At 45.3% G+C, this 27895-nt stretch overlaps 1 protein-coding gene across 8 annotated transcripts in view; it reads right to left on the reverse strand.

The window, feature by feature from the left end:
• The window catches only part of ANGPT1 (angiopoietin 1), a 749830-nt gene that overhangs the window by 317362 nt on the left and 404573 nt on the right, over positions 1-27895 (reverse strand). For all 8 annotated transcript variants that reach the window (XM_029591875.1, XM_029591876.1, XM_029591880.1 and 5 more), the window contains exon 2: positions 23796-23951. In XM_029591875.1, coding sequence (XP_029447735.1) covers positions 23796-23951 — 156 coding nt within the window. The remainder of the gene's footprint in view (positions 1-23795; positions 23952-27895) is intronic.

Below are 27895 nucleotides of genomic sequence, written 5' to 3' on the forward strand. Positions count from 1 at the left end.
TATATGTAAACCGATGTGATGGCATTGCTGAATATCTGTATATAAAAGCAAATAAAATAAATAAATAAATAAATATAAAAGGCCACAGTTGTATTCAATATATACCCCTAAAATAACCTCTACCCAAGTCGATATGGCAATTGTCAAAACAGGCTACACTGCCATATTTGCCACCTGCCATAATACCAAGCAAGGCAGCATCCAGCTCGGGCCCCTGCCTTGTCCCCAAGCAAGAGGGCCTCCCGAAGCGTAAGGATGCCCCACCATATGCCGCCCAAGGTGCCAGTCCTTTGCTGACTTGGTCTGCACCACATCCAAAATTCTCCCCACTAACTTGGGTAACCACCCCCTTGCTACAACATAAACTTTAACGTAGGTACATCCATCATGTTCTGACTGGCTAACATGTGCTCCTAACTGCGCTGCTCATACGTAACATCTCAAGAAAGCATGCACCGCTAACTAACATTGGAGGCTACCTAAAATAAGCACAAGCCGTAAAATGTACCGTACAACATTATGCACACAAGCCCCCCCCCCATCCAACACTTCAACTCACTAGATATTCTGTATGAAAAAAATGAAAAGTTCTACCCCACGTACTGGAAATTAGGGTGGGAAGGCTGGCCAGGAGCAAAGAGGGTGACAGTGCTCCAGTTGTGACCCTTTAAGAGAGCCGTGACATAATCCAGCCATGACCTCTCCCCTCTCCCTCTCCCGTAACACATCATCGGTGTGCTGGGAAATGCATTCACAGAGTGAGGGGAAGGTCCGGCAGGGGGGAGTGCATTAGGCAAGAGGCCCCAATGTGCTGCTGGAGCTATGCCTAGCCGGGCCACAGACGGGCCTCCACCCATGGCACAGGTAGGCTCTGGGTATGGCACACGGGCCCATGTATTTATAGTTTATCTATTTGCCACATCCATCACAGGCCAGTTTATTGCTCTGCCACGCTACAATGCCCTGTCTAAGGCCAATAGCTAGAAGTATCCCTCATGCCCATAAAGCTTCTTCCTTCTAAAGGCCATAAGCATCCATCTAGCAGTATGGTGGACACAAAACAAGTCCAGGGAGCATACTAATCAGCTCATTAGTACCATAATCTACCCTAATTTCTCAGTGGAGCTTTGGGACGTTAACTCATGTCCTGAAGCTCTCAGGAAACTGTTTTGGTGCAACCATCACATGTTAATTATGGGGCTTTTGCTGCCACAGTATTTTTCCCCATGGGAAAATATCATGGGCTGCAGTGTGTCCCTGAGGGGAAAATACAGAAGTCAAAAAGGTGCAGACTGTACCTGATTGTAACTTGCCATGAACTACAATGAAAAGCTAAATACACAATCAATAAATAAACAGCAATTTTCTGTCATCTGATAGCCTTTGCCCTTACTATGTCACAGGGGCTACTGGTGCCATTGGTCAGCCCCTGTCACATGGTAGGAGTACAAGATGGTGTGGGTACCCTGTCACATGGTAAGGGCAAAGGGCCATTGGCCCCATTTTGATTAGTGGCAGCCGACAGCCCGGGAGCGGGAGGACGGCCCGGAGCGGGAGATCACTCCCGAGAGCGGGAGATCGCTCCAGGGACCCCCACTGGACCACCAGGTACCTGTAAAATGTTTTTGGGGGCGTCAGGAGGGTGGTGGAAGCTAAGGGGTTAGTTTTAAAGGGTCTGGGTGGGTTTAGGGGTTATATTTGGTGCCATTTTTCCCGCCCTCCCCCAAAACAATAAGAGAACCCCCCCCCGATCAATATCGTGGGGTTTTCCTATCATTTTGGGGGAGCCCCCAATTTCTGACGATTTTGAAAATATCGACAATATTTTCAATCGTCCGAAGCCCGATTCACATCCTTAATGTAGATTCAATGAACTTGGAGCCTCAACAATGCTCTCAAGCTGTTTGTTTGTCATCAGCTTCTACTAGTATTCCAGTCCCTCAGAGTCAGGATTTAGTTATCCAGACCAGTGTCCATTAGCAATTGGAAAATTAAGATCTTGAATTATTGGTCCCAATTCAGCTCCCAGAGAATAAATTACATCTACCAGGTAATCTGGAAGAACCAGAGAATGTAACTCTAAGACACATTTGGAGAGCAGTCTTGTGAATGGAGGCTGCCATTTCTCAACCTGACTCCCAATTATCTGATTATACTATAAAAGCCTCTATAAAGTTTCTGGACTTGGAACATAGAATAGCCTCAATAGAGGGACAACTGGTAACCTTTAACCAAGCCACTAATAACATACAATCTGTTATAGCATCAAGTATTAAAGATAGATTATGTTTACATAATAGAATTGAACAATTAGATAATGCTTTGAGAAACAAGAACTTAAGGTTTGTGAACTTTCCAAAAACTAAATTATTGTCACTGATAGAATTGTTTAGGAAATATGTCAGTGAAGTTTTACAAATAGCTCAGGATAAAGAGATCAAGTTATCTAAATGCTATTATCTCCTGGAATATAAGCTTGTGCAGGGTCCTGAGGGGGTCTCTGATAATTTAGTATTAGATAACAGTCTGGATGTGTCAAGGGTTTCTCCAGGACTCTCAGGATATTATAACTAAAAGAGCCACTTTATTGGTTACCTTTGTAGCGGTTATGGATAAGGATTAATCTTTAAACAATATTTTAAATTTAAATCTGTAGAATTTTGTGGGCAAAAGGTTCTTGTGTTCCCAGATGTATCCCATGAAACACAGTTTTGTTGGAAGTTTTTTCTTTCATATAAGCAGCGTACGATTTCACTTGGTGCTACTTTTTTCCTCAAGTTTCCCTTACCAAGGGAAATCATATATATTCCTAGATCCAGTTCATTTGGAGACCCTTTTGCATGATAAATCCTCAGTGGTTATTACAGATAGAGTTACTTAGCAGGGAATAGTAGTCATTTGCATGTGTTTATAGCTGCAATGATTGATATTGTATTTTTCCTTTAGGTAATTTCTTATATTTTCCCCCTAGATGTGGGCTTCAATTCTATTATGTTAATGATAATTCCTATTATGATTTATACTTATTATTGTATTTTTCTTTGATGTCCAGAATATACCTTTTGGTATTTATCTATGTAAATGATAAATAATCAATAAAGATATAATTAAAAAAAATAATGCCCTATTGAATTCCATTTCTGTTCTTGTCTTCACCACCTCTTCGAGGAGGGCATTCCATGTATCCATCACCCTTTCTGTGAAAAATATTTCCTGACATTGTTCCTGAGTCCACCCCCTTGGCATTTCAGATTAGGACCCCTAATTCTACAGCTTCCTTTCCATTAGAAAATGTTTGATTCTTGTTCATCATTTCTTCATTTAATGTATTTAAATGTCTATATCATATCTCCTTTGCTCTCCTCCAAATTTCATCTCAGTCTTTCTGTGCAGACCCACAACATTTTGTTCACATTTCTCTGGATCGTTCAATCCTGTTTCTATCTTTTATGAGATAGCATCTCCAAAAGTGAACACAGTATTCCAGCATCCTGTTATGGCTGCCGGCTGCGGCAGTCCGCGACCAGGACCAGGTGTCATGGCCACCGGTCACGGCGGTCCGCAACCGGGGCCGAAGACTCACCCGAGGCGTCGGGCCACCTCCGGTGATCTAACAGAGGCAGGGAGGCCTCTTTTCTGATGCTTTCGCAGCCGCTATCACATCCCCCCCTCAATCATCTCTTCTCAAACTGAACAGCCCGAACTTCTTTAGCCTTTCCTCATAGGGGACCCATTCCATGTTCCTTATCATTTTTGTCGCCCTTCTCTGTACCTTCTCCACTGCAACTATATCTTTTTCTAGATGTGGTGACCAGAATTGAACACAGTATTCAAGGTTCGGTTTCACTATGGAGCAATACTGTTGTACCCCTTTCCAGAACATTTATAAATATATTAAAAAGCATCAGTCTAAGTACTTATCCCTGAGGCATTCCACTATTTAACTATTTCCACTGTAAAAACAGACCATTTAATCTTAATTTTTGTTTCCTGTCATTTAGCCAGTTTGCAATCCACAAAAGGGCATCACCTCCTATCTCATGACTTTTTAGTTTTCTTAGAAGCTTCTCAGGAGGGAGTTTGAAGAATGCCGTCTGAAAATCTAAAAAAAGGGTCGACCTGCAGCATGCGGGGAGAGCCCCTCCCTTAACATGGTGCTTGCCGGAGAGGGAGGCCCCCTTTTTTCCCAGACTTACATTGGTGCCGCGGCAGCGTTTCCGGAGCCTCCCCCCCCGGTAGGGGGGAGGGGAGATGATGATGCGCATGGCACGGTGACGCAGGCACATCATCACATGGTGATGTCTGCCTCACAGGTATCAACGGAGCCAAAAGATAAATACAAGAAAAAAAAAAAGAAAATCGGGCGGGCAGTCTTCAGGATGAAAAAGAGCATCCTGGGACCCGAACGAGGAAGTTAAAGGGATGAGCAGCAGCTGCTTCGCCGGGAGGGGCGGCAGGGCAGCAGAGATGAGTCTGAGCCCACGTGGTCACATGGGATCCGGACCGCCTGAAAGACGACTGGAGCTGGGAGAAGGCAGCAGAAAATCGGGCAGGCATCCTAAAAGCCTGAAAAGAGGACATGAAGACCTGCACAGGAAATTTAAAGGCACAGGCGGCCATTTTTGTCCATTTTCTGTGCTGTGAGGAGCTGCAGTCCTGCAGCCACGTGTTGGAGCCCTGTGCCCACAGTAAAAGAGGGCACAGCAACAAAGGCGGGCAAGGAGAGGACAGAGACCAGATCAGGGACCAGAAGGGTTGGAGAGGAGCCCAAGGACCTTCGCAGCACTCCCTCCCCGCATCTACGGACTGTGAGTTCAAACCCCGTTTTCAGCATGGCTGGGGAAGTAATAGGAAAAGCACGGGGGAGAGCAAGGCAGCAAGGGAGGGCAGAACCCCGAGGAACACAGGGAGAGCCATCCCCGTGTCCAGAGGAGGGAGGAGGAAGAGCCAGAGGGAGACAAAGACCAGAGATCAGGAGCCAAAAGGGAGCAGATGTGACCGTCCAGGGACGAAAGGCACAGAAAGGACGGAGCAGAGGCAGGCAGTAGCCAACGGCAGCCAAAGACAGTATGAGGGAGCAAGGCAGTGAGCATGGGACAATAGGAACGTAGTCTGAGGTGGGACAGTTCGGTCAACCGCAGTGGGGTTCACCCATGTGGCCCATGATGGGACCTGGGGCCATGCCCAGAACGGGACCACCAGGCACAACCACAAAAGCGACCATGCAAAGAGGGCAGGAAGGCAACCAGTACAGTGCTGCCACATGACAAACAGCAATGTCACAGCCTTACCATCAGCAAAATTACCCACCATGGTGGCAGGTACCGCTGCTGTGGTATACTTCAGCGTCTGGAGGCACGGCTCACCGAGTGACAGAGACACAGGCACAGAGAGACCGAATGAGCCACTGCAGATAGAGTAGAGGCAAACCAGAAAGGTCCCACAACTCAGAAGACGGGTCGCTGTGAAGGGGAGCGACAGCGCCCAAACAACACAGGAGATGGAAACCAGAGAAGGTGAAGCAAGCACTGAGGAGGCCAGCGAAGCGGGAACACCCGGAGGCTCAGCAGGAATAGTGGCTGGGCCAGAGGCATCAGCTGGAATTACTTCCCATTCACTGCCACAAAACACTGAAATCTCTGCTGGCCAGCACCTTCCCAACACCTTGAAATTTCAAAATAAACCATCTGTCTACACCTGCTGGGCCTTTAAATCAATCCTGCTCCCTCCCCAGCAAACACATCATGAAATAAAACCTTCTCAACTCCCCCAAACACTTATGCTGCCACCCTCCATCCAAACCCTCCCACCCACCAGAAACCTGAATCACAGAACTCTTTCCATACTTGGGATCACAGTATGATGTGATTCTGGGCACTCTCAGTGTTACTATAGTAATAATGCTGGAAGCATACTCTATTAGGGAGCTAAGCACGTCTATTGTACTGCTTATTTATTATTGATTCATTTGGATTACAATGACTTGTGTAATTAAAAAGGGGAGGATTTTATTTTTAGGATTACAAAATATTTCCTTTTGATTCATTGTGAATTTCCTTTTGTTAAACTAGTTTGGTCTTATATAATTGCTAAGCATGTTTTGAAGGATGGGAAAAACATGAAAGCTGTGGATTGGACTCATGGACAACCCAACTGGGAAATTTCCACATCTGTGGATCATCTAGGAGGTTTAAAATTGTAACATGAATGGATCACAACTGAGTGTCCAAGTTTGTAGTTGTATAGACCTGATTGGGTTTATCTTTCTGAAACTAGTTTAGACATTTCCTAAATTCATTCAAGATGCTATTTAATTGGGTCTTAGAAGCCCTAGAGTTGCAATTGGTGAGCAATGAGTGAGTTGCTGTCCTCACTATCTGTAGATTTTAATCATGTCCATTTAATATGAGTTGATGCCAAGGGTTTTCAGAGCTCTACGAGTGATACCACTGTGAAGTAACTGGGTATTTAGAAATGCAGCATTAATTAATTTTCCCTTACAGCCTAATGACAAGTTATAGTCACACCTTTTTGCATGCTTTTCACACCTTCCTGCACGCTTCACTCATATATAAAAACAAAAAAGTGGATGGAGGAGGGATGTTAATGATTATAAAATTTGATAACACCAGGAGTGGTGGTTCATAACATGAAATATGAAACATTCCTGTCCTCCATAAAAAAATTTTGGTTTTGGTTAGAATTTTGATCATTTTAAATATAATAAAAACGCTAGTATATCCGTTTAGGAGGTATTCAGCTTCACTTTATGGTTAAAGAGTTGTTGAAACAATCTTTCACTAAGCAGTGATATTTTTCTTATTTTTGAAGTTACAGGATGAGCCATTGGGTACAATTATGTCATCATGGCTAGAATGTTACTTACTAGTCAGGTGGCTGAATGGCATGAGCTATTAGCTCAAGCAGTCTTTGATTCAGTTAATAGCCCTTTGAATGGATCTGGTTTTCAACTAGTAGCCATATTTATTTAAAGTTTAACATGTAGTTCTAACCTATCTGAGGTTTGGAAGAAAGTTTGGATATAGTAATGTTGCTTTGTGTTATTCTTAACTGAGAATTTATTGTAATGCATAATATTTTGTTAGTAATGACCCCACTTTATTTGTTTAAAAATTTATTGTTGGGAGAAAGAGTATGAATACCTATATTAATGAAGCCCCTAGATCAACTTGGGATGCTTATAATATGTCCAAGCCCCTTTTTGGCTGACCCTCTTTATTTTTTTTGGAGGTGGGGTATTGAAAGAGTAGGATTCTATAAGTGTAGTGTTAGGTGGAGTGTTTCAGCCAAGGCAAAATGAGATAGCAAACAGAACAGACTCATTTTGCCAACAAAGACTATTGGTTGCCTTTATTGTACTATATTGTTCTATATTCCTAATGTTTTATTCAAAGTTTATTCAATGTTTCATGTTCTATGTAATGCTTTCATGCGAGGTTATTGTTTCACTGTAAACCAGTTTGATTTGTATCCCATGCAAGAAGATCGGTCTATAAAAATAAAAAATAAATAAATAAATAAATAAATACTAGTTTGGTTTTGGTTACGTTTTGGGTTTAGGGGTTTTGTCACAGCTGAAATAGATTTGAATCATTCCAATACATTTCAGATATCAGTTCAAGAGCATACCCATTTAACATGTGCTAATGTCAAGGATATTCAAAACTCTGTGAGTGATACCACAGTGGAATAATTGGGCATTTACAAGCATATTATTGATTGGTTGTCCTTTACAGTGACATCACAGATTATAAGGTAGTGACTATAGTGAGAAACTGGATACAGTTACCTCATCATGGTTAGATCATTACTGACTACTTGGGTGGCTGATTTCTGTAGTAGTCTGTGATTGGAGAGCAGCCCTTTAAATATATATGGATTTTGACTAGTAGCCATACTTATGTAAAGTTTACATATGTGGTTTAGACTGTTCTGGGGTTTGGAAGAAAGGTTTGGATACAGTAATATTGATTTGTGTTATTCTTATCTCTGAATTTATTGTAATGTGTGATTATATTTACTAAACCTGCTGCCCTAATAATTTCACTTTATTTGTTCAAAATTTAATTTTATGGGTGATTGAGTCAGGGGAATCAAGTGGCTATTTTAAGATTTTTTTTATATTTGATTCTTACAAAAAACCTGTCTTAAGATTACAATTTTATCAAGAGTCTTCAATTTATTGCATAGTAAGAATCTGAAATAATAGAAGATTGGAAGACTGACAAGTTCTTTTATGATGATTTATCTGAAGTTTCTCAATACTTGTGTTATTCATTCACAAATACCACCATATTTGGTTTATGAGACTCTAGTACTATCTCCTCTCATGTATAGCTATTTTGTATTATAAACTTTATTATAATTCTTATCACTATATATTTTTATTTTTTTTCTCACTATACTACCACATATGTATTTATTTATTTTTTTGTAATTTTCTGTTTATTGTATCAATCAGTAAAGCATCAGAATACAATCATTAATAAACAGGTACAACTTATTTAAATGTGTCAAGCTTCTGCTTGAAAGGATACAATGGAACATATATAAACTGACAACTCGTCCAAATTCTTAGCAGAAACCTCAAATCATCCTGTGATATTTTTAATCCCCACTCCCCCCCACCCCCAAATCCTTTTAACTGTAGTATTCAACTTTTATGAGAGCTAGACCATTGTTTAAAGGGTTGCCATATTTTATGAAATTTTGCCATCGTGTCTTTGCTTAAGGCTGTCAAATATTCCATGTGGTAAACCCATTTCAGTCTCTGTAATACTTCCGAGAAATCGGGGGCTTTGCATAGTTTCCATTGCTTTGCAATTTCCCCTTGCACTGCATATGCTAGTGCCCTGACAAATGAATTGGACGCCACAGAGCGCTGCTCGTCAGGGATATTCAACAACATTTCCTTCGGGCTAAGTTGTATGTCCATGTGTAAGACCTGTCGCAGCCACGTCTCTACTTGGGACCATAAAGGAGTAATAGCCGGACATGTCCACCACATATGGTAGAAATCCCCTTCCTGACCGCAGTTTCTCCAGCATAAGGACTCAGTATGTAACCCCATTTTCTTCAATTTGCTAGGCGTGAAATGCCAACGAAATAACAGTTTATAACTGTTTTCTAATAATTGTGCTGCTATTGAACTACGACTTAATGCTTTGAAACAAGCTTCCCACGCTCCCTCCATAAATGGAGCTCCCAGATCTTTTTCCCAGGCTATGACATGACGGGCAGTTTGAGTCATTGCCCCATTCAGGAGAGTATAAAGTTTAGATATCACCCCTCGCATCATACATGCCTTTTCACAAAAGCCTTCAAAAAGTGTCTTTCCCTTTAGCATATCCTTCCTAACCTCTTTAACAAATATGAAATGTCGCAATTGTATGTAGGCATAGCGATCAGAAGCAGACAAGTGATAAGTTACGCACAAGTCCTCAAAGGATTTCATTCCCTGATCAAACCAAAATTGTCCCAGGGTGCATAGTCCTTTCGCAGCCCAAGCCCGGAAAGTCTTCCCAGCACTCCCTACTGGAAAAGCCTCATAGCCCTGTATCCGTGTGGAGAAAAAATTGTCTATCCCCCACCAATTATCTTCTCCACCGGCGCCATAGCATGATTGTGACAGCGAGACAAGGCGATACACTAGATAAATCCATAGATGGCCTTCCCCCACCCCAAAATAAATCCTCTATCACTACAGGAGTTGTCATATCCCTCTCCAATTGCGCCCAAGGTTTAATAGGTTTATGATTATGAAAATCAACTACTGCCCTGAGTTGTAATGCTAAATAATATTTTAACAGGTTGGGCACCCCCAATCCTCCCTCCAATTTATGCTGATATAATATAACCCAAGATACCCGAGGTGGTCTCCGTTTCCAAATGAAGGAAAATATTTTGGCCTGTAGCCTCTTTAAGTACGGAACTGGCACTATACACGGCAATGTCTGGAATAAGTAGGCTAGTCGTGGCAGAATGGTCATTTTAAGAGCTGCAATGCGGCCTAACCAGGTAAGAGTTAACCTATCCCATGTCAGTAACTCCCCATCCAACCTTTTACTGAGTGGAGTATAGTTCAAGTCAAACAAATCTTTATAGTCGGGGCCTAACTGCACCCCCAAATACTTAACAGAGTGCTTCGCCCACTGAAAGGGAAATTTCCGTTTCAGATGTGTTGTCACTTCTAATGATAGAAAAATTGGTAGGATCTCTGATTTATCTGTGTTTACTTTGAACCCAGATACCTTCCCATATGCCTCAAGCTGTGGCATAAGTCCCAACAGCGAGCTTTCAGGGTCCATTAATGTAAACAACACATCATCAGCATAAAGAGCTAGCTTATAGGATCTATCACCAACATGAATTCCCCAAATGTTCTTATCATTTCTTATTAGTTCCGCCAATGGCTCTAGACAGAGTGCAAATAGTAAAGGGGACAATGGACAACCTTGGCGTGTCCCTCTCTGGACCTCAAAATTTGCCGAGTAATTCCCGTTCACTTTAATGCAAGCCATCGGGTTTCTGTATAAAGCTTTTACCCATGTCAAAAAATGTCCGCCTAATCCCATTTTCCTCAAGACTTGAAACAAAAAAAGGCCAGTGCACCGGGTCAAATGCCTTTTCGGCATCTACCCCAAATAGCACTGAAGGGATCTGATTCTGATGGGCATAATATATTAAATTTACGACTTTGCGGATGTTATCTCCCGCCATTCTGCCTGGCATAAAGCCAGCTTGATCTTCGTGTACCAGAGTTGGAATAACAATCTTCAGTCGATTGGCTAATATTTTCGCCAACAACTTCAGATCAATGTTAATTAGTGAGATTGGCTGGTAAGAGCTGTATAACATGGGGTCTTTTCCTGGTTTTGGCAGAATGGTAATGCCCGTCACATTTGCTGCTGGAAGTAGATGGCCGTCCAAACGAAGACTATTGAACATATTCACTAAGGAACCTACCAGCTCCTCTTTAAATGTCTTATAGAACAGGAGAGTGTACCCATCAATACCCGGGGATTTTCCAGATTTTAGTTCTGAAATAGCGCCAAGAACTTCCAGTGCAGATATAGGACGGTTTATGCTCTAACACTGAACCATCTAAACAAGGCAGCTCAACCACTTCCAAGTAGTCCGCAATGTCACCCTCAGTGGCAGTCTCCTCCCGCTTATATAAAGTAGCAAAGAACTGGTTGAACTGTGTTCCAATTCCCTCCCCGTCAAGTACTATAGTCCCATCAACCGCTTTTATTTTGGTAATTTGCGCTTGAGCTACTCTGGCCTTTAAAGCATGTGCCAAGAGTTTCCCTGCTTTATTACCATGCTCATAGTATGTTCTTTTAGTCAAATCCATATGATATAGTATTTCCTCTGCATCTAGTTTTTGGAGATGTTGTCTGACATCTCCCAGGTCCACCAGTAATCACTTACTTGGTGTTTGCTTATGAGCTTGCTCCACTAATTCTAATTTTTCTCGTAGGACAGTGTTACGGAGCATTCGGAGAGCGAGCCCACTCCAGGGAGAGATGTGTGCCCTTGGGCCACGGCTCGACGCCAGATAGTCTGAAGAGGTGCCGTGGGAGGCGTGGCATGCCCGAGCATGGGCTGGACGGAAGCAACCTGGAGTGAAGACTGGAAGACAGGCCCTCCTCCAGACCTGCACGCTTCAGAAGACCCAACAACGCTATGTTGGTCTTGTGAACAGTCCTCCGACCGTTCCCAGCCCTTTCGGACCTGCCGCAGGGTACGGCATGAAGCGGCAGGCCGGATGGAGGGCAGGGCAGCGAGGACTGGAACATGGATGCAGACGAGACTCAGGCACAGGTACTGGAAGTGTAAACGAGGACTCAGAGACAAGGTACTGGACGAGCTGACATAGACTCAGGAGCAAGGTACTGGACGTGTAGACGTGGATTCAGAGACAAGGTACTGGACGAGCTAACGTAGACTCAGGAGCAAGGTACTGGACGTGTAGACGTGGACTCGGAGACAAGGTACTGGATGTGCTGACGTAGACTCAGGCGCAAGGTACTGGAAGTGTAGACGTGGACTCAGAGACAAGGTACTGGACGAGCTGACGTAGACTCAGAAGCAAGGTACTGGAAGTGTAGACGTGGACTCAGAGACAAGGTACTGGATGAGCTGACGTAGGCTCAGGAGCAAGGTACTGGAAGTGTAGACGTGGACTCAGAGACAAGGTATGATGCATACAGGAGACTCTAGGGCGAGGTACGAGACTGGCAACGTGGAGCGCCCTACACAGCTCGCCTGAGGGGCTGGTCACGGACCATGACAGAGGTTGCCGCAGGACACCAGGCTTTCAGAGAGTTCAGGAATAGGGTAAGGGTTTCTCACAGATTCAGGAACGAGGTGCATGGCTTGCATCACGAAGCGCCCTACTCAGCCCGCCCATGGGGCTGGTCATGGACCACGACATGGCTTGCCGCGAGGCACCAGGACATCTTGAGGAACAGGGTAAGGCTTTCTCACAGATTCAGGAACGAGGTGCAAGGCTTGCATCACGAAGCGCCCTACTCAGCCCACCCATGGGGCTGGTCACGGACCACGACATGGCTTGCCGCGAGGCACCAGGACATCTTGAGGAACAGGAACAAGGTGCTAGCTTTCAGGAGGTTCAGGAACAGGGTAAGGCAGGTAGCTGCGCACCAGGCAGTCTATAGCAGGGGTTTGCTGCGCACCGGCAGCCTGAAGCAGGGATGCTGCACACCGGCAGCCTGAAGCAAGGATTGCTGCACACCGGCAGCCTGAAGCACAGATTGCTGCACACTGGAAGCCTGAAGCAGAGTATGCTGCACACCGGCAGCCTGAAGCAAGGATTGCTGCACACTGGCAGCCTGAAGCAGGGATTGCTGCACACCGGCAGCCAAAGGCAAGGCAAGGCAACAACTGGACTGGAACACGGAATCAGAAGACAGGCCAAGGGCAGGAACAGGAACAGGCAAACATCAGGGCTGGTACATCAAGCAGACATCAGGATTGGAACAGCGGGAAATCATCAGATGAGACGAGGAGCTCCAACAGAGAATGAGTAACACTGGACCTTGCAGAAGGCTGGAACTCAAGGCAGCTCCTGGAACGAGGATCTCAGGAGTGACCAACTCCTTGCGAAGGCAACTTTAGATTTGAAGCTGGGCCCTTTAGTAGGGCTGATGATGACAACACCCTGGGAGGAGCCAGCAGGGGGCCACACCTGGCTGGCCCTAGAAGAGGAGTAGAGAGGCACGGGCCCGCACCCTAGGAAGGTGGAGAGGCAAGCTGGAAGCTGGTGGCATCCTCCCGGCCACGTGGAGGATCCAAGAAGACAGGCAAGCAGCGAAGCAGGCCTGCCCTGAAGCTGGAGAGGCGGCACTCCTGCTCCCAGCCGCGAAGACTGGAGCAGGAGTGAGGTAAGCTGGCTGCAGGGACGGCTCCATGCCACAGAGAGACCCAGGGTAACCGGCGCAGCCCCGCCACGGGGCCGAAGGAAAGCAGCGATGGCAGGCTGCAGGAGTTGGAATGGCTGCAGGCACCGGCAGGGACGGCCTCCCTGCCGGGCAAGGACCCAGACAGCAGCACGGGCACCGGCAGGGATGCCTTCCCTGCCGGCCGAGGACCCTGGGAGCGGCAGAGCACGCCGGGGAGAGTCCGAAGCAGCAGCGGGGGTCCCGACTGCGAGGGAGAACTCGCGGCGGGTCAGCCCCGCTGCAGAGAACAAAAGGCAGATGGAGGGGGACCCAGAGGCCGCTGAGAGGCAGGCGCGGCGGCAATAGCATCAGCGGCCCAACTGGCTGCACAAGGTAAGAGCCTGCCCGCGCTCCTCGCAGGCAGGATCGCAACAGGACAGAGCGCTGTTTAGCTTTCTCTTTATTTTTATAGGATGCTATCGCTATTAATTTGCCCCTGAGCACGGCCTTAAGGCGTGATATCCTCATTGGAATTGTCAATTATATAATCCTTGATGGCCACTCTAATTTCCTGTACTGTCGCTTTATCTTTAAGCAACGAGTCATTCATCCGCCAAAACCGACGGCCACTCCTTAAACCATCTATATTAAATGACCACCATATAGGAGCATGGTCCGACCATGAAATGCTCCCTATACCCACTTCAGTAGTATCGCCTACTAAAGTTTGATCTATAAGAAAGTAGTCAATCCTAGTATAAGTGTCGTGCGCCTTAGAATAGAAAGAATAGTCCCTTCCACTAGGGTGGCGTTCCCTCCAGATATCCACAACCTTCCATTTTCCTAGAAATGATTGTAATGCTTTCTGATCCACAGAAGAGTAATGGCCCCCACCTTTTGAGCAGTCTCTCGCAGGGTTGCAAACTAAATTGAAGTCCCCTCCGATAATCAATCTCCCACTGGGAAACCTTAACAGCTGTTCATCCAGTCGTTGAAGTACCTCCCTCTGATGTACATTAGTATTGTATACAGACACCAGTATGTATAAACTCTGACGAATATACAGTGAGACTATGAAAACCTGCCTTCGGGATCTCTGTGGAACTTGTCGACATGAACTAGAAGATCCCAAGAGATCAAGACACCAACTCCAGTATATTTAGACAGAGGCGTGCTAGCCGCTAAGTAAATTTGAGGAAAATGGACGGATTTCAATAAATGCTCATGTTTCTTACGGAGAAGTGTCTCCTGAATGAGCAAGACACTCGCCTTGGAGGAGAGCGCCTCTCTAAATAGACTCTTGCGTTTAGAGGGATGGTTGAGACCTTTGACATTCACGGATAATAACTTAATAGCCATCAATCTTTAATAACCTCTAAAGCCCGCATTAACACATAGGCAGCACATCTAAGTCCCTTCCTCCTGACAATCTCCCCATGCCATATTCCAGAAATAAGCCGACGCAGTGACCCAGGGCATCCCTCCGCTCTACAACCTATGGTCTCTCTCATCTCATGCCCTATAGCTCCCAACCCCTTCCATCTTTTCCCCTGCACCCCGATCCCGGCCCCCCACCCTCTCCCTCCCCCCTTCCCCACCATACTGATCCCCTGCCAAGTAGTCATCGGCAGAGAATGTGCGAGAAGCAAGTGAGATCCCCCCTCCCCCCCTCATCTTCAATTTGAAAACTGACAATAAACAGCGTCATGCAATCAAACATATGTACTCAGGCTAGCTCTGGATAATAATCAGTAGTAGCAATCTCAAATTAGGACATGTCTCCAAAACAGTTATTTGGTGCACTACCATCAGCCAGAGACTGTAAGAGAAACAATAAGAAAACTAACACACGTAGTTCAGTCCACACTGTCTGTAGTTTCGCCACGGTCCAGAGATTTTCGCTGTAATCTGGAGCCCGACTTCCCTATTCGTTGCCATCTGGGCCTTCCGGACCCCGCCATCTTCTGGAGTGGAAGCACAGCAGCGGGGAGATGTAATCCGACTGTCGCCAAAATGGAGGCCGCATCCGCTGCAGTCTTGATGAGGTACATGCCGTCATCTTTGGTAAACGCAAGTCCTGTAGGATATAGCCATCGGTTTTTCAAATTTTCCTTCCAAAGTAGAGTGGTGACTTGTTGCAATTCCCGGCACTTCTGCAGAGTGATCGCTGCTAAATCATTATAAATCGCCACAATTTGACCATCCCATTTAATGTCACCTAGTTTGCGCGCTTGGGGTAGATTTTCAGACGAGCGCAAACAGCCTACTTTTGTTTGCGCTCCAGGCGCAAACAAAAGTACGCTGGATTTTAGTAGATACGCGCGTAGTCGCGCGTATCGGCTAAAATCCTGGATCGGCGCGCGCAAGGCTATCGATTTCGTATAGCCTGCGCGCGCCGAGCCGCGCAGCCTACCCCCGTTCCCTCCTAGGCCGCTCCGAAATCGGAGCGGCCTAGAAGGGAACTTTCCTTTGCCCTCCCCTCACCTTCCCCTCCCTTCCCCTACCTAACCCACCCGCCCGGCCCTGTCTAAACCCCCATCCTACCTTTGTCGGGGGATTTACGCCTCCCGGAGGGAGGCGTAAATCCCCGCGCGCCAGCGGGCCTCCTGCGCGCCGGGCCGCGACCTGGGGGCGGGTACGGAGGGCGCGGTCATGCCCCCGGGCCGTAGCCACGCCCCCGTACCCGCCCGCAAAACGCTGCCGACACGCCCCCGCAACGCCGCGCGCTCCGGCCCCGCCCCCGACACGCCTCCCGACACGCCCACTCCGAAAACCCCGGGACTTACGCGAGTCCCGGGGTTCTGCGCGCGCCGGTGAGCCTATGTAAAATAGGCTCACCGGCGCGCAGGGCCCTTCTCGCGTAAATCCGCCCGGTTTTGGGCGGATTTATGCGAGCAGGGCTCTGAAAATCCGCCCCTTGTTGCGTAACTGCATCTTTAAGGCGGAAACTGTGTAAGCACGCAATGATATCTCTAGGTATGTTAGGATTCGGAGCACGCAGTGCTCTATGGGGTAGATTTTCAGACGAGCACGAACAGCCTACTTTTGTTTGCGCTCCAGGCGCAAACAAAAGTACGCTGGATTTTAGTAGATACGCGCGTAGTCGCGCGTATCGGCTAAAATCCTGGATCGGCGCGCGCAAGGCTATCGATTTCGTATAGCCTGCGCGCGCCGAGCCGCGCAGCCTACCCCCGTTCCCTCCTAGGCCGCTCCGAAATCGGAGCGGCCTAGAAGGGAACTTTCCTTTGCCCTCCCCTCACCTTCCCCTCCCTTCCCCTACCTAACCCACCCGCCCGGCCCTGTCTAAACCCCCATCCTACCTTTGTCGGGGGATTTACGCCTCCCGGAGGGAGGCGTAAATCCCCGCGCGCCAGCGGGCCTCCTGCGCGCCGGGCCGCGACCTGGGGGCGGGTACGGAGGGCGCGGTCATGCCCCCGGGCCGTAGCCACGCCCCCGTACCCGCCCCCAAAACGCTGCCGACACGCCCCCGGAACGCCGCGACGACCGGGCCCGCCCCCCCGACACGCCCCCCTCCGAGAACCCCGGGACTTACACGAGTCCCAGGGCTCTGCGTGCACCGGGAGGCCTATGTAAAATAGGCTTCCCGGCGCGCAGGGCCCTGCTCGCGTAAATCCGCCCGGTTTTGGGCGGATTTACGCGAGCAGGGCTCTGAAAATCCGCCCCTATGTGCACGGTCTATTATTATGTCACCCTCAGAAAGCTCTCGAGGCTCCGAGTGAGTGCTTAGTATTTGCCGACACAAGTCCTGCACAACTCGATCAACATCCTTATATTTGTCAGCTTCAGGGATCCCCCTGATTCTTATATTAGAACGTCTTGAACAGTTCTCGAGATCTTCAAGTTTCAATAAAATGTCTTCATTGGCCGCTTGTATATCCAATACATCAGATTTAATGCGTGAAATGTCTACGGCTTGTCCCTCTACTATATTTTCCAGTTCAGATCGAAACCCATTTAAAGCTTCTTGCATATCCGACTTAATAGACTTCAAGTCTTTTTGTATCTCCAAAAACCATTGTTTAAAGTCCTCTTTCGTGGGTTCAGAAAGAGTTCCAGTCTGGCCCACCTCCATTCCGGCAGCCGCCGCGGCATGTATCTCTGATCTGAATGTTGCTTCCCATCCGCCATTAATTGATCTCCTGGTTCCTGGTCCTTACTTAAGGCCGCAAAACGGGAACCACTCGGATCGTACGCAAATGATTTTAAATCCATCGATTTTTTCTTATGCGTCATTACCAGGTAAACCTTAGTCCTCTAGTGGGTACTAGAAGTGAAAAAATTAGCCTATAGTGCACAAAAAAGCTAAAATTCGAAGGGGTGAGAGAGGAGCTATCGCTTAAGCGACCATGCTGTAGGGCTGACGTCACTTCCCCTCCGTATTTATTTATTTTAAATATTTTTATACCACATAACCAGAAAAATACAATAAAAACAATTCACAATATTTGATACATATTACATAATAAAATATACCCACTAAAAAGAAAACAATGCCCCCCCAAAATCACCTTATAACAGCTAAAGAGCATGCTATGTTATTGAATAACTGATGGTTTAAATATTTCTCTTATTCCATTGTTCAAAAGAAAAAAAAGGACATAGAAAAGAAATGTTATAGCCATGTGTGCATCTTTAGTTAAATTAAGGGAAGCATATTCAGCTTTGTAGCTTCATACACTAATAGTATTAAGTAATAATTTGGGAATGATATTATAAACTTGATCCTTCATGTGGACTTGAGAACAAACAATGTGGTCTGTCTCAAACAACACATATCCTGCTTAAACAGTTCCAGATAACCATAAATAATGAATTATGTATTTGAAATAAACATTCTGAACATGTTACAACTGTTACATTGAAACACAGAATCATAGTATATAAGGACCCTAAGGCATGGGTTAGGATGCCCTTTTGAAGGACAATTTTCAATGCACCTCTTTGATGCACAGTGCTCCCAAATCTTTCACCTGCTAGTTGTGTGGGTGGGTGCATGGGGGAAAACACCTAGGGCCTCATTTTCTAAAGTATTGCAGGCCTGCGATACTTTAGGTAATGAGGGGCTACTAGAACACTGCATTGCATATTCTGTAGTAATTAAATTCTGCCCATCTTAGTCTTTCTATAACAAGATAGCGTGTGGTCCTTCTTTAACAAGATGCCATCTTGTTATAAAAGGACTATGAGATGGGATCACTTTGAGTCGTTATATAGTTTTAAATCTGAACAATCACCTAATTCAGTGATATCCCCCATTCTCCTGATGAAGATTCAAAATATGCAGCATGTTGAACTTGGGCTCTCAATGTGCAGTAAGCCTACTAATATTGGAAATAATTTGGACCTTTAAATATGTGAGGCATTTATGACATGTGACTGTTAGATGCCATCAAGAACTGACTCCATTCTTCAAATAAAATGAAGCAAGATAAGAGCTATTATCCTCTAATTTTTATATTTCACAGTCAAGAGTGCATTTTATAAGACCACATTTTTGAGTTTACATGATGAGCTTGTGTAATTCTTAGCGTTCCTATAAGTTATACTTGGAAAAGCCTTAAACAAGCATATATAACTCAAAATTATGAGGGTCTAATTAAGAATGTGTTGTTTATAAGCTATTATACTGTGGTTCCTATTTTATGTGTTGCGGTTCTGGCCGCAAGCACCGCGGCCAGGCCCTTACCTCCAGGCTCCCGGACCTGCTCCCGCTTCCAGAGGCCTGGGTTGCGGCCTGTTTGACGGCGTCCCCGCTGGGGCTGCACCGCTGAGAGGTCTCCCTTGGACGCCCGGCTCCTAGGCGCGTGTGCCACCTGGGCACTTTTCTAAGCCGTTTCCTGCCAGTGGTGACTCCGCCCATCTCCTGACATCAGACGCAGCGGCCTTCATAAGCAGGCCGCGGCCATTCAGTCTTTGCTTTGCAACGGGTTAGCCTCCCGGTTTCCTGTTGCGCTGTGCCTCGGAGTGACTTGCTTTGCTTTGTCGCTCCGTTCCTGCTACAGTACCTGCCTGGTTCCTGCCTGCTTGCTACAGTACCTGCTTGGTTCCTGCCTGCCTGCTACAGTACCTACTTGGTTCCTGCTTGCCTGCTACAGTTCCTGCCTGGTTCCAGTACCCGAGTCTTGCTACAGTTCCTGTCTGGTTCCAGTACCCGAATCCTGCTTCAGTTCCTGCCTGGTTCCAGTACCCGAGTCTTGCTACAGTTCCTGCCTGGTTCCAGAACCTGAGCCCAGTTACAGTATTGCTACTGTCCTAGTCTGGTTCCAGTTACCTGTCCTGATCCACAATCCGCCTAAATCCCAGCGGCTGGGCCCCTATGGGCTCCTCCCGGGGGGGGGGGGCCTTCGGCTTCCAAGGGTGAAGCCACCTAAGTCCCAGCGGGTGGGCTCTTACGGGCTCCTCCCGGGGGAGTACCACCTTCCAGGGTGAAGAGCATCTACGTCCTGCCTGAACATCTGCCTCCTGGCCTGTTATTCATTAGAGACATTGACCACCTTTCCCAGTCTCCAGCAGGTCAGCCCAAGGGCCCACTAAACAGAGACTCCCATAACATTATGTGGTAAACTTTCAAATAGGAACCTTAGCCATTGGTAGATGAAGGAAGAAGATCACAGATCAAGTAAGATCTGTGACAACACAATAGTCAGGCACAAATAGTCATATTGAGTGGACCAAATAGTTGGCCAACATCTTCTATTTTTTTTAATGGAATGTTGCGAAATTATCTATAAATTTGCTCGCTATGATTCTAGAGAATTCCATGGGAGAGAGTAGGCAATTTACAAACAATTCCATAACTTGACCATGAATATTATAGAGATCTGAATAAGATGTGACAAAAATAAGTCAGGAAATATTTTAGGAGGAAGTAATAGCCCACACAAAAAAAATTTGATAAATGCTCACATAAGTTATACCAATTTTCAATGTGAGCAAAGCTCAGAAAATTACCCCACCAAGAGTATCCACACACAGTTACAGCTGCAAATTTGTACACAGGAAATTATCAAGGAAATTTGTACATAATTTGAAAATCTATAAGTATGAGTGTAAGTCATAGAAACATAGGAACATAGAAACATAGAAATGACGGCAGAAGAAGACCAAACGGCCCATCCAGTCTGCCCAGCAAGCTTCACACACTTTTTTCTCTCATACTTATTAGGGATGTGAATCGTTTTTCAACGATTAAAATTATCGTCCGATAATGTTTATATCGTCTTAAATCGTTATAGAACACGATACAATAGAAATTCTAACGATTTATCGTTAAAAATCGTTAAATCGTGTTAGTGCGCACTAACTCGAGTTAGTGCGCACTAACTCCCCGTTAGTGCGCACTAACTCGATTTAGTGCGCACTAACTGAAAATGATACAAATAAACACTTTCCAGGTCACTGAAGGTCAGTTAGGAATGAATATGTGTTCCTATTGGCTGGCTGCCCTCTTATCTATTGATATTACCAAGGTTACCACTGAGGTGATGGTTGGGGGGATGGGAAATGGAACTGGAAACTAACGAACACCAACAGAAAATGAAACAAAGTGTTCACACTTCCCAGGTCAGTAAAGGTCACTTAGGAATGAATATGTATGTATGTATTCCTATTGGCTGGCTGTGCTCTTATCTATTGATGTTACCAATATGGTTGGGGGGATGTGAAATGGAAACAGTTGGAAGCTTGACAAAAAAAGTAATGTAATGATCAGCACTCACGTGACTAGAACTTGTTTGTTTATTATTTTTGTTAGCAGGCACCTGAAATGCTAGTGCATGTTGAATTTGCCAATCACTGTGCATTTTAGAAAGGTGGTCCTGGCTGGAACTGTACACAGTTCAAATATATGTAATTGATTGTTGGTAAGTGTATTTTTTAAGTAGCCACACTGGCACCAGTATGTTTACTTTTCCTCCTACTTAACTCACTAGCTCAGCTTTGTAAGAAGGGCTTCTCTGCTTGTGTGTTGTTTTTGTTTGGTGTGAGGAGAGCAGAAACATCAGATCTTTATTCAATCTACTACAGTCATCTCTTACAGTGCCCTATCCCTATTAATACCAGGAGTGTTGTGATCTTCCTGCACACAGTGCCCTAACCCTGATACCAGTCTGAGACAGCTCCCTCCCTGCATTACTAGTGAGAGGCTGGCTTCACAGACAGGGGGGAGCTGCCTGACCCTCACTCCTGACTTCCCCCATGTCCCAGCTAGTGAATGGTGTGTGGGTGAGGGGGGGGGGGAGGATGGTGAAGTCTGAGACAGCTCCCTCCCTGCATTACTAGTGAGAGGCTGGCTTCACAGACAGGGGGGAGCTGCCTGACCCTCACTCCTGACTTCCCCCATGTCCCAGCTAGTGAATGGTGTGTGGGTGAGGGGGGGGGGGGGGAGGATGGTGAAGTCTGAGACAGCTCCCTCCCTGCATTACTAGTGAGAGGCTGGCTTCACAGACAGGGGGGAGCTGCCTGACCCTCACTCCTCCGGGGTATTGTGATCTTCCTGCACACAGTGCCCTATCCCTGATACCAGGGGGGTTGTGATCTTCCTGCATGCAGTGCCCTATCCCTATTAATACCAGGAGTGTTGTGATCTTCCTGCATGCAGTGCCCTATCCCTATTAATACCAGGAGTGTTGTGATCTTCCTGCATGCAGTGCCCTATCCCTGATATCGGGATGTGTGCAAGAAGATCACAACACCCCCGGTATCAGGAATAGGGCACTGTGTGCAGGAAGATCACAACACCCCCAGTATCAGGAATAGGGCACTGTGTGCAGGAAGATCACAACACCCCTGGTATTAGGGATAGGGCACTGTGTGCAGGAAGATCACAACACTCCTGGTATTAATAGGGATAGGGCACTGTGTGCAGGAAGATCACAATACCCTTGGTATCAGGGTTAGGGCACAAGTTCTAGTCACATTGACTGATCACATTACTTGTTTTGTCAAGCTACCAACTGTTTCCATTTCCCATCCCCCATATACTGTCAGTAGGAAACTTGGTAACATGAATAAATAAGAGGGCAGCCAATAGGAATACATATTCATTCCTAAACTGACCTTAACTGACCTGAAAAGTGTCAAATTGTATCATTTTCAGTTAGTGCGCACTAACTCTCCGTTAGTGTGCACTAACTCCCGTTAGTGCGCACTAATCGGAAAAAACGATTTTTAACGATTTTTTAACTAAAAAATCGTGCCTAAGATGATTTTCTTGCCCTGCCACACGATTTCTATCGTTAAGACGATATGGAAAACGATTCACATCCCTAATACTTATCTGTTTCTCTTAGCTCTTGGTTCTATTTCCCTTCCACCCCCACCAAAACCTTCCCTTCCACCCCCAGTCCAAAACCTTTCCCAACTCTACACCTGGGAAGTTGGAATATTGAATAATACCATTCAGTCTGAATAAACTTGCATGCATGTAATCTTACCTGCATATAAAGTGGACTATTTTATAACAAGACTATTACATGGGTAAAAATAGTTTTACCCTTTGAAATTCTTTTAGAAATTATCCTTCCTGTAGCCTGAGTGAAAGGTATTTATTCACAAAAAAGACCTAAATATATGTTTACTGTAATTAAAAGGTTAATCCTGGGTCAGACATATTTTTTAAACTTTCATCCTTGAATAAGGCATGAATTCCATGACAAATTCCTGTGACTAATTCATATCCCTAGTGATAAGCAGTGGGTCTCATTTTCTAACATGAATGAATTATTGTTAAATTGAGATTTCATGTTTTAACTGGCTTGCATTACATTTATTTGGTTGAAGGGAATTTTTTGAAAATCATACTCTTGATAAGAACTACTTTCAGTTTATACTAGACTAATAAATGTCACTGAGTGGCAAATCTTACAGCCATGTAGCAGTGGATATATTAATGCTGCTTGTCCTTTCTTTGAGCTATAAAAATCCCATAGGTGCAAGAATCCCAAATTGAATGGAAATATTTCAGAGAAAATGTAAAAGGGGGCACATAGTATATAGATCTATCTATAGTATGCAGATCAGACTTTCCATTTTAACCAAAATCTGTGTTGCTTGGCATATGTCTTTCCCAGTTATTATACATACTGTTTACTTAAAGGGAAATGCTATTTACTTTCTAGGCCAGTATTTCCCTATAAACACAAGGAAACATCAATATACCAACCCTCAATATAAATAAACAATATTACGCATTACAAAGACTAGCTATTGTTTCTATTTTTGCTGTTGCACAGTTATAAAATATATACATTTCTTTCTGCTACATTTTCTTTCTGCTACATTTTCATATCAGGAAGAGAAAGATCAATGAGTTTTACAGCTTGTTTGATTGTGGCCCTGGTGACATACCTGGGTTTCAACATCTGTGAGTTTTCTTGTCTGCTCCGCTGTCTGACTCAGTAGATTAGTTCCTATCTCAAGCATAGTGGCCGTATGGTTCTGCACTGCATTTTGCTGCATCTGGGCCATTTCAGACTTCATATTATCCACTATGTAGTTCTCGAGCTGTAAGAAAATGGAACTGAAGTTTAGTAAGGAAAGGTATTTTGACTTATAACAGACAAAACGTATTCAGAAAGAAACGCTTATTAATCTTGAATGGTTGGATGAAGAGATTGTACATACCATGTAAGTTAAAACAAGGGCAGTTACTATAGCATAGCATGACTGGATTTTCTCATCAACCTCATAAAGAGGGCACATTTCAAAATCAATCCCAGAGGTAAAATGATTCTTTAACTGTGGAACTGGACTTCTTAAAAATTGCCCTTCCTATATATAGGTAAACTTACACACGTTGGGCGTCCAAGTGCATACTTTTATCCACCATGACAAGAAGTGTTCCAGGGGGTAGGACTGGAGAGGGTTTTAATTTACACACATAGTTGCAAATTTTCAAAAGTATGCACATCTATTTTTTTCTAATTAAAAAAAAAACAAAAAACACTTGCACTACCTGCACAATATATCAGCTGTAAATGAGGATAGTTTTTCAAGGATAATTTCAAAGTGAAAGAAGGAGATGACTTTTAAAGCCTGTGTGTGCATCAACTGGGGGATGCGCGCACGAGTCAGGCTTGAGCACAGTGACCAAATTTTAAAAGCCGCTCAAATACCCTCGTATACACTCCTGCTGCATGCACATCTAAAAAGTTTTCAAAAAGGAGCAGAGCATGGGTGCAGTCCAGGCAGGGCATGGGCATTTCAGGGTATGGCCAAGAGATGTGCACGTAAATACTTACCCGCCTGGGCACATGCCCAGGTCAGTGGTACGTAAGTTTACTTCCGCTAGGGATGAGGTTTAAGTTAAAAAATAAAGAGAAAAAGCCATTTCTCTGGGGTTTAAATGGTCTAAGGTAGCTGAGGTGTGTGCAGACTATCAAACCAGGATAGTTTGGAGGAACTTGCTATTAACTGGACAAACTAATGGATGAACTGGTGAAACTAGCAATGGGGTGGACACGCGGACCTTTTAAAATTCCCCAACCTAAGCTGTAGAAGCCCATAATTTAATCAATTGCTATCAACTCAGGGAAAGACTGTTGAAAACACTCTAACAGAATGGACTACAATGCAAATTATCCATGACAACCTAACAAAAGGCCATAATAAAGACCAAAAATACATACTTTTTCCATTGTAATGATCATGTCCAAAGCCAACCAAGAAACTATTGAAATAATAAATGGCTTACTGCAACCACCATCTCAATAAAATCATAGCCAGATATCTAAGCTAATAGCAAAGAAAATTGCCTCCTATTTTGAGAACAAAATCAAGGACTTCCATCAACACCATCAAGAAAACTCCCATTCACATACAAAGATAAGCCCAAAGCCTCCAAATACAGTAGAGGCATGGGAATTGTTTACCCAAATCACTGAAGTGGGCCTTGGAACAACTTTAGCTGCCCTATGCCCTGCAACATGCACCATTGATCCATACCCATCCAAGTTAGTAAAGCAGGGGTGATGCTTCCATTAAGCAAACTAGGCAGTCGCCTAGAGTGCCAAAAATTTTGGGGGTGTCAAAAATTCTGCCATTGCAAGGTCTAGAGGGTTGCTGCGACAAAGCCAATAACACAAGGAAGGGGGCACTGTGCTGGAGCCACTACCATCAATAAGTAAGATGGAGAAGGAGGAGGGTACATGGCCAAAGGTTCACTTAAGGCACCACACCTGCTAGCACTCCAGCCTGGGCAGCCAAAATTGTAAACTCATCCCACTCTGAGGACATGCTACCTACCAACCTAAAAAATGAATGATGTGGCCACTAATAAAAACCTATATCCAGATAAACCTGATATTACCACCTAGGATCAAATATCCGTTTTCTAGGGAATCTTGTAGAACAATCGGTAAGCGATCAACTGAATAAATGGCTAACAGAAAAACTGGCTGGACTCGTGTCTATCTAGATTCAGAAAGGGTCATGGAACAGTGACAATTATCATTACCTTGTTGGATATCTCTTGAAATATTGTGATAGAAGTCAGGCAGCAGTTCTAGTGTTATTGGATTTCTCAGCTGTTTGACACCATGATCATGTTCTCATAATTATCGGAGGCTAGCCTATGTGGCAAGGTTCTAACATGGTTCAACTCCTTTCTGTCAGGCAAGCAATAATAAATACATTTCCTTGGCACCTTGTCGGCATTCTGGATCTTGAACTGAGGGGTCTCTCAAAGCTCCATATTTTCACTAATGCTTATCACATACATATCAACTCACTGGCACAACTGATTTGAACCTTTGACATACAGGCCTACATCTATGTAGATGATATCTATCTGCTCACACAAGCATGCTGGATTTTAACATCCACACGTACATGTACAGGCGGTCCGCAACTCACATGTGCAGGGGAGGGGATTTTCTAAAGTACGCGTGGCAATGCAATCGGGCCTTTGCCCAGGTCCCTCCCAATCTGCTCCAATTAAGGAGTGGACTGGGGGGGGGAACTTTCCTATAACCATACCTACCTTTCCTCCCTTTTTCCCTCTCCTTCTTGACCCCTAAACTAAACCTATCTCCTACTTTTTTACTTTCATTCTTACTGCTCTTCTGGATCAGAAGTATCTTCCATGTGCCGGCCAGCTGCCAGCATGTGCGTGCCCAGGTCGTCATCTCCCGCTGCTGCCAGCTCGGCTCAGCCTCAGCGTCCACGGTGGCATCTGCTGGGCCTTCCACTTCTCACCAGGCCTCATGGTGGGGCTCGACATCCTCTGTGGCTTCAGCCCTGCCCCTAGGTGCGTGCGTGTGCATGGACTGCCCGGCCTCTTAAAGGGCCAAGGGCGGCTCCCAGCTCTGCAGCGTGCTCTGATTGATTCCCGGATATAAGGAAGTGGTCAAACACCATTTCCTTGCCTTGGTAATTGGGTCATACACTCTGGTGTCTCTAGTTTGCCTGTTCCAGTGTCTCTTGTTCCAGGGTCTCCTGTTACAGCGTCTCCTGTTCCTTCGTCTCTCCATCCCTGGTAATACCCTTCAGACTGATCTCACGGTACTGACCTTTGCTTGCTCCTGACCTCTCCTGATTGCTGCCTGGACCTGACCTCTGCCTGTTCTCTGACTACTCCTGATTACTGCGTGGACCCGACCTCTGACTACAGACTCCCAGACTGACTACAGGTACTGATCCATGCTTCAGCTGACCATTCTGGACTGATACTCTGGCCTTGATCCTCTCAATCCACTCAGACACTCTCTTCTGGCCTCCTGTGACCTCTGGACTTCTGTGCCTGAACATTGAACATGTACCCTTGTTCGTGGTGGGCACTCCCCTGCGCTTTGTCTCTAGGAAACTCTGCAAGGCCCACCTATGATCAGACGGCCCGGGTAACCAAGGGCTCAACCTGAGGAAACTTCCGGGTTGTTATTGGCAAAGTTCCAGCTAGCTTCTGTCTCCTCCCTGTGCTCTGCATCCTGGTGGCAGGCGTCTCCATGTCCGACCGGAGGGCCATACCAATCCTGCACCAGGCCAAGGGTCCACCTCCAGCGCAACACAGACTCACAAGCCACAACTCATCAGAAAATAATTGTACACTCTGATTAAATAAAATGAGAAGCATGCACAAATGAAAGCAACAAAGGTTCCAAAACCAAATCCAAGCCCAAGACAATAGGTCTACCCGATGGCTTCAATTCATTTTTGTGAATATTTGGTAGCAAATAAAAACAAAGAATCTGAGAATGTTGTTCTACCAAAAACAACAAAGAAGACAAAAAAACAAACTCACCTTAAATAACGACAAACATTCAAATATTGTTGATCTTGCCAAAATGCTTTAGGACATTCCACACCTCCACCAAATCATCTTGGGTAAATGTGCTTTTCTACAATCCATTTAATTCCTGCCTTCATAATTTCTTTTGAGTATCCTGCCCCATTCTTGTCCCTTATTTTTACTTCAGTCAAGTAAGCATAGTTAATGAATCTGTAAGAACTAC

Source organism: Rhinatrema bivittatum, chromosome 2, assembly GCF_901001135.1.
Source record: "Rhinatrema bivittatum chromosome 2, aRhiBiv1.1, whole genome shotgun sequence".
NCBI lineage: Eukaryota > Metazoa > Chordata > Amphibia > Gymnophiona > Rhinatrematidae > Rhinatrema > Rhinatrema bivittatum.